Genomic DNA, 7,623 nt, shown 5'->3' with positions numbered 1-7,623 from the left:
ACCCAAGTATAATATGATGTATACCTATTTATTTTGTATATGTGTCTCGGATGGGAAGCTGTGTGCTATTTGGAAGTTTGCAGGCTCAGTCCCCATCCCAGGGGAGCACCATGATAACTCCTTCCTATTGGCCACTGAATGATCAGCTGCTTATATTTGCCTGTGTCGCTTTTGGCTCCTGGCCATCCAGAAACAAACCAGTTCGATGACTACTAATAGTTATAGCTGGATGTACTAATACACAACAAATCACAGGACTAGAGAGTGCAGAGCCAATGAGTTCTTACTTTGTGAATAGCACTTTTGCTGGGAGCCTGCCCAATGGCCAGGATTCGTTTGTGGGTCAGATCCCCCTCTACTCTTCTGGCTATGATGCTCTAAGGCATTTTCCAGGTTCTTATGGGACAAGTCCCCTTCAGGAGAAGTCTTATTCTTCACCCTGTTTCTATCAGCAATCTAATACAGTCATTGCCTGCAACCGAAACTCCTATGACTATGGGACATCATGCTTCTATCCGGACAAGGACAACACCAGCAGCCCCAACACCTATACAGCCAACAAGAGGGTCCATGCTGGGGAATACCTGCACTATACCGCTGATCAGCAGTACAAATCCGCCAATATACAGAGCAAACTATTCAATGAAGATACAACTGACCGGAAGTATAGTAACCCTGTCTACCCCTGGATGCAGAGAGCAAACTCCTGTACCGGTAAGTGCGCATTATACTCACTGAGATACCAGTCAGAGCATGGGACATACACTAGCTGTGTCATATTCTGTATAGCATGGTAGTTTAACATAAAATCATACATACATATATATATATATATATATATATATATATATATATATATATATATATAATATGTGTGTGTGCGCATTGGTAGGAAGATAAACAATATAAAACACATTCCTCTGATTACTGACTTTTTGACAACTTAATACACTTTGTCAAATGTCTGATATTGCTCATACTGAAATGAAGCATGTGCACAGGCACGAAAACTCCATCCATTCCATAAAAATACATTAAACACGTTATCATTAGATTTATTTAAAAAAAAAAATATGTTTGCTGAGAAACATCCGAGTAAAATATAAAGTAGTACCCCACCATTATTTACGTACTTTCTTTGTGACTACATCTACCATAACATGCACTGCTGGGCACAACATAATACACGGAGTTCTTTGCTTTTCCTATGTGTTTGCTCATTGTGTTGATTTTAATCATGTGTGGGTTATTGTTTTCCAGGTACAGTGTACGGGAACCACGGTAGGAGGGGCAGGCAGACCTACACCAGGTACCAGACCCTAGAACTGGAGAAAGAATTCCATTTTAATAGATACCTAACAAGAAGGAGAAGGATTGAAATCGCCAATGCACTGTGCCTAACAGAAAGACAAATTAAAATCTGGTTCCAGAACAGAAGGATGAAATGGAAGAAAGAAAGTAAGATTATAAATTCTTCACAGCCCAGCAGTGACCCAACAGAGGACAAGCAAGTCACTGACAGCAGCACTTAGTCAGAAGGCCTCCCCTTATTCATCTGATCCCCACACCTTCCATACTATTGTCATGCCAATGTGATCTGCTCCGGGACCATGTCATTGTTTAGTGTAACATACAACTCATCCCCATATAAATGTCTGTAAATAAGCTAAACATTCATGTATGTATTTCAGCAATGGATGCAATGTAACTAATCCGGCAAACAAGGGGTCCCAGACTTTCTCTACAAAGCAAAATTTTAATCCGGTTCCTGGGATCCTTCCAGTTTGTAACCATATCTGTAAACCAGTGTACTCTCACCAAATATACACAAAAAGGGAGAGAAAAAGGATCCGGAAATCTGAGGTCATCCTGTTTTCTGCAGCCTCTGAACAGAATGTTACTGTCAGCTGCATTGTAGATGTCACAATAATATTTACAGCCTCTCATTGTTGCTAACCGGGATTACAAGGCAACGACCCGACTGCTTATTCATAACGCAGTGAGAGAATGGCGGAGACTCTGACTACTAGTTGTCATAAGCCCTTACACAAAGGCTGATAATACAACAAAATATATAAAAATACCCAAATCTGTAAAGAAATAGGAATTTCACTAGAGACAAGACTTGCAATTGTTTATTTATCATTTTAAATTTGAAATGTGATGCAACAATGGATTGTTCCAGACAAGTTGTAGATGGGTCCCATTGTCTAGATAGTCTGTTTCATATTTGCATATTGTCCTTTAAAAAATGTACAATTGATATGTGAAAGGTTCAGCAAACATAACACATATGGTCCCTAAAATCTGCAATTGAACTATCAGTGAGTGCAGTGGAAGGCGACTCATTTTGCTTATTAAAAGGCTATTTCTATATCTCCATCCATTCCAGACTTAAACATATATATATATATATATAAATGATGGAAAAATAAGTATATCATGGAATAAATAGCAACAACTGCATTTATGGTGCAATATGTGGGTATTAATCTGCCTGTTTGTGAACTGTGGCTGCTTGAGCCGGTACATTTGGTATTCACTAATGGAAGCTGTGAGGGGAATGCAATAATTTTTCTGTAATGGGATGTAACCTCAATTCGACCCCGGCCCTGCAGTCCCCTTTTGCTCGCTGAAGAGACTTGTAGTGACAGTGAAGCGGCTAGACGGTGGCGCTCGAGTCTGAACAAAAGTCTACCGCTGCATGCGGGAGCGCGCACTGATGCGCGCTCCCCCCAGCATCCTCCCAGCTCCCCCACTCATGCACCAGTTTACCTCTAGAGGTCATCAGGCAGGATTTACGACTGGACAACAAAAGCACGTGATTCAAAGTCGTACCCCATATTTGGGTGCCTACGTAGGAGGGAACCAAGTACATGTCCCAGTCATTTCCATAATTCATCATAAATTGTGCAAGGGTGCTATAGACGCACAAAACGACCCAGAGCCACAAATCAAGCACACACATATCAAAAAACAAATGAGCTCTTATTTTGTAAACTCATTTTGCGGTCGCTATCCAAATGGCCCGGACTACCAGTTACATAATTATGGAGATCACAGCTCGGTGAACGAGCAATACAGGGATTCAGCAGGCATGCATTCCAGCAGGTACGGATACGGCTACAATGGCATGGATCTCAGCGTTGGGCGATCAGCTTCCAACCACTTTAGTGCCAATGACAGAGCAAGAAATTATCCATCCAACCCAACCTCCTCTACAGAGCCAAGGTATAGCCAACCTGCAGGGTCTGCACACTCTCCAAGTCCACCTGACCCCATGCCCTGCACTGCTGTGCCTACCCCGCCTGTCAGCGAGAGTCACCCAGGAGTCAAAAACTCTCTCAGTAACTCCAACAGCAACAACACCACGTCCAACGCCAGCAGCACCAGCAGCAATAGTACCAGCATTAGCAGAGAAGGGCTGGGTGCTTCTTCTGGTGCTGAGGATGACACTCCAGCCAGCAGCGACCAGGCAAGTTCACAGAACGGCCAGAGCCCTGCTCCTTCAGTGCAGCCCCAGATCTACCCCTGGATGAGAAAACTGCACATAAGTCATGGTAAATAAGTCTTATCCTTATTCTATTTGCACAGTTCAATACCTGCAGGATGTGAGGGTGGGTGGTGGGGGGAGAGGTAGGCTACTACTTTCAGGTGCAATCATTGCTGGAGACATTCGTAAGAATATAGAATAATATGGAAAGTTTTCCATACTTTGTGTTTGAGAGGGATTAAAATAATAATAATAATAATAATATATATATATAATTCTGTTTGTGATAGTTCTTAAGTTCAGTACAATTTAAGAATGACTTAAGACATTATGTCAGCTTCAATATGTGCATGTGTGTATTATTATAAGGCTTGCATAATTAATGTATATTATATTATTTTATGTTCTCCATTATTCCAACCAGATGACACCAATGGATGGAATCACCCCATCCTCAATTAGAACTGAATTGTATCGAAGTGATGGATCTTCCTAATATTTGTTGCTCTAATAACACGATGTCTTTTTATTTTGTAGACAATATAGGAGGACCAGAGGGGAAGAGGGCTAGGACAGCTTATACTCGCTACCAAACTCTGGAGCTGGAGAAAGAATTCCATTTTAATAGATACCTGACTCGCCGAAGGAGGATTGAGATAGCCCATGCTTTATGTCTATCTGAGAGACAAATTAAAATCTGGTTTCAGAACAGAAGGATGAAATGGAAAAAGGATAATAAGCTGAAAAGTATGAGCATGGCAGCTGCAGGGGGGGCATTCCGCCCATAGATGTTTTCAAGTATTAGAATATTGTCACCATAGACTTTCTAGGACTCTTGTGTGTGACTTCAGTGAAGAAACCTGTTTTTGTCCCCCTACTCCCCCCATATCCTAGCCAGTCCATGATGAGCCCCTTCTGCCGGAGGAATATAGCTGCAGCTGCTTTATGTATATGTTTTGTTTTGGATGGCAATGTCTTGACAATTGTAAATGTTTTAACTTATTTGACTATGTAAAACGCTATGTGTTACTTGAAGTAACAGAACAAAAACTGTTTATTTCTTATGTTCTGTGTTGCATTCAATTTGCAAAAAAAAAAAAAAAGCTGTAAATGTTTGTGAAGTGTAACTATGTTTGAATTCTACAAAGCGTCTACCTACATTTCCAGATAATACTACCTATGTGAATAATATGTTGTAGAGGTGAATTGTGTTCTTGTGTGGTGAGTAGTGACACAAACTGTGACCCCCAACAGTATGTCCTGGCTGTGCCTTTTTGTATCTCATGATGACTCTGCACGACCTCTTGTAAAGTGGCTGCACTAGCAGCTAAGTGTATGTAATATTATGTGTTTGTTCAGAAAGTTAACAATATAGTCCAGCTTGGCTGTTTAAGCAATTGCTATATATATTATTTTTTTTTTTGTAATTTTTTTCATGAAAAAAATATGACTGGAAAAAAAAATAAACTTTCTACTGAAAATACTGATTTGTGTCTTCCAATCATTGCTTGGGTGGCAGCTGTTAGATTGATGATATTGTGTATCCAGGAAAAGCAGGCGATATGGGACATTTCCTGAGGACGGTTATAAATGCACAATAATTCATTAATTCAATTAAAATCATTAGAATGTTTGTGGAGATAATTCAGAAAGACCACTATGTCCATAGGTCAGATATGTGGCCACTTCACACCAGGATACATTTTATATACTGTTTACTTTTGAAAGGTCCATAACAAAAGTTAACTACATTAAAGAAGCCAGTTTCAGTCATTTTGAAGGTAGGGTAGGGTCTGCATTCTATTTCTAGATGGGTTCCTATAGTTCCCCCAAGCCTTTCAGCCTTTACTTACCTTACCTGAGCTTGACTGTAACTCCTCTCAGTCTGTAATGGAAATGAAAAGAGCTCCCTTTGCTAAGTGCTTACATTCTTGTCTTCCCTTAAGTTATATAACAGTAAACTTTATAAGCCCTAGTTCCGGCTATGTGACATTTGGTTGCCAAATGAATAGGGTTTTGTCTATGAATTAGATCGTAAAATCCTCCATAGCACAGACAGATAGGCTCACTGGCTATAAAATGTCACGTGGGGCTATTAAAGTAAGTTTTATGGTTTTGGGGAGTAGACGTCCAACATTATATACCACATATCATATAATCTCACTCATGCTGGACATCACTTGGCTTCTAGTAGGACACATCAGGCTTCCAGGCATCACCTAGTTCATGGCAGCCTTCCCTAGCTCAAAGCACCTCATTCTGGTTTGGTATCTACAAACTTACAATTTAAGGTGAGTTTTACATGAAGTTCTGCTTTTGTAGCTTGTAAATATTCTTGTATGTTTAGACCTGATTCTAATTTGTGTGTTCCTACAACTTGCTCTCACCCATGACCGGCCATATTCTCTCCATAGTGTATTTATGACTATAACATTATACACCTTATTCATTCTATTTTGATCAGTAATTTCTAGGAAACATTATCTAGAGCCATTTCATTGGATGTTGAGTTTGTGTGAATGTCAAGAAGTGTAAAGATCATTGTGTCAAGGAGTCATAAGAAGAGCTGCCATTCACTACTAGTCCACACTCATGTATTATCCTTTGAAACCCTGTCACACAAGGCTGGTACTTACCTAATAATAAACACTATTCAGTTCACCCAAGTCCTTATCTGTCCAAAAGCGAAAGTGGCCAATATCAAAGGAAACAGAGAAAGTGAAATCCCCCTGAAGATATATGTGATGTTTCTTGGGAAGAATCTGGATAGGCCCCAGCTGTGGGTTTACTTCCCATACTTTTAGAGTAAATAATGTGTTCACACTGCTCTGCGATTAGCCCAGAAGAAAGTTTAGCAGAGGATTTAACATTACACTTTCAGATCCGAGCTGAAAACTCTGCCTTTATTTAGCAGATCTCCAAGAAAATGTTGTTTGGGACAATTGTATGTGGGATCCAGCTGTAGCCTACTCCTGGGTGAGCCCCAAACCTCCACATCTCCAGGCTTCTGCAGGTAACCCCTTCACTTCTTGGTAGAAGAGTAGGGTTGGAAACTAATGATCTGTATTTTTGTCTTGTTACTGATCTCTGGGCAAAAGTTCAAACAAGTCATAAACTTTTATAGCTGACACTAGGAACATTTGGTCGCTGCTTTCCTTCCACTTTGTTATTGTTTTTGGTTTTCTTTAACATGAAAATTAGCATAAAATATGACCCCAATATAACTGACACAAAGGAGATTTCTGTGGGGGTTTATTTTATTGCAAAAGGTAAAATTGCACCAACTGTTGTTATATCAGCTGCTGATTGTGTGTAACAAAATAAGGATGTATGCATGTGGAAAAGATTTAGGTTCCTATCGCTGTCTTTATCTGTTTCTTTCTTTCCATATTATAATAACTACATTTGACTACTTATTGTTTACCTCTTTAGTACATATTGATTTATTAAGTAGTTTTGCTTCATGTAGTTTTATGTCTCTATCCGTCCGTCTATCTGTCTATTCATTTTTCTATCTTTTACCCATCCATCCACCTCTAATCTATTTTACATGTATCCAATAAAATGATAACTGTATACCTATCTATTGCTGCAATAGTTATTGTCTATTTCATTTTATTCTTGCTTTCATTATTATGAGTCTTCTATCTACCTATCTATCTATTTATCTATCTATCTTTCTATTTATTGTCAATCTATTTTGTTTATACATCACTAATCCTAATATAGCAGATTATAACGTACTCTACTAAAATATAATGGTGTGTGTGTTAGTGTGTGTGTTGTCTGAAGTGGACAGTCTGGTGTCTGCTTATTTTAGCTATAATGAATGTTTCCCTCAGACTTTCCCAGATTATGTGCGTTTATATGTCCTGAAGAGGCTGGAAAGTATCAAAAATGTTAAATACACTCCTACAATCCAACAGTACAAAGTGGTGTCCACTTCGTACACTTTTTGCTTAAAACTTCCATATTGAATTATTTTACACTTGGTTTGCGAAAAACGTGTAGTTTTGATTAATGGACAATTTGCAGTGAAGTCTCTTAAATTATATAGTATTAACAATTTTTACAGTAGGCAACAGGCTAGATGGTAACACATATAGTGAGGCCACAAGGCTTCATCATCT

At 39.2% G+C, this 7,623-nt stretch overlaps 2 protein-coding genes across 2 annotated transcripts; both read left to right on the top strand.

The window, feature by feature from the left end:
- The first annotated feature begins 275 nt into the window (after nucleotides 1-275).
- HOXA6 (homeobox A6) lies at nucleotides 276-2,008 on the top strand. Its single transcript, XM_056518408.1, has 2 exons — nucleotides 276-714; nucleotides 1,261-2,008. Exons 1-2 carry the CDS (start codon nucleotides 276-278, stop codon nucleotides 1,530-1,532), a joined length of 711 nt encoding a protein of 236 aa, XP_056374383.1. The 3' UTR covers nucleotides 1,533-2,008.
- Nucleotides 2,009-2,761: 753 nt separating this feature from the next.
- Nucleotides 2,762-4,451, top strand: HOXA5 (homeobox A5). Its single transcript, XM_056518407.1, has 2 exons — nucleotides 2,762-3,560; nucleotides 4,031-4,451. The coding sequence occupies exons 1-2, from the start codon at nucleotides 2,762-2,764 to the stop codon at nucleotides 4,279-4,281; spliced, it is 1,050 nt and encodes a 349-aa protein (XP_056374382.1). The 3' UTR covers nucleotides 4,282-4,451.
- The last annotated feature ends 3,172 nt before the right edge of the window (nucleotides 4,452-7,623 follow it).

This window comes from Hyla sarda, chromosome 5, assembly GCF_029499605.1.
Source record: "Hyla sarda isolate aHylSar1 chromosome 5, aHylSar1.hap1, whole genome shotgun sequence".
Taxonomy (NCBI): Eukaryota; Metazoa; Chordata; class Amphibia; order Anura; family Hylidae; genus Hyla; species Hyla sarda.
Note: the sequence above shows the minus strand (reverse complement) of the source record. Positions and strands in the feature narration are given on the sequence as shown.

Bases quoted from the DNA above. Each gene is read 5' to 3' on its own strand.
- HOXA6 (XM_056518408.1), top strand. From the start codon at position 276: ATGAGTTCTTACTTTGTGAATAGCACTTTTGCTGGGAGCCTGCCCAAT. The intron at 715-1,260 runs GTAAGTGCGCAT...ATTGTTTTCCAG, and splicing joins GAGAGCAAACTCCTGTACCG to GTACAGTGTACGGGAACCAC.
- HOXA5 (XM_056518407.1), top strand. From the start codon at position 2,762: ATGCACCAGTTTACCTCTAGAGGTCATCAGGCAGGATTTACGACTGGA. The intron at 3,561-4,030 runs GTAAATAAGTCT...TTTATTTTGTAG, and splicing joins AAAACTGCACATAAGTCATG to ACAATATAGGAGGACCAGAG.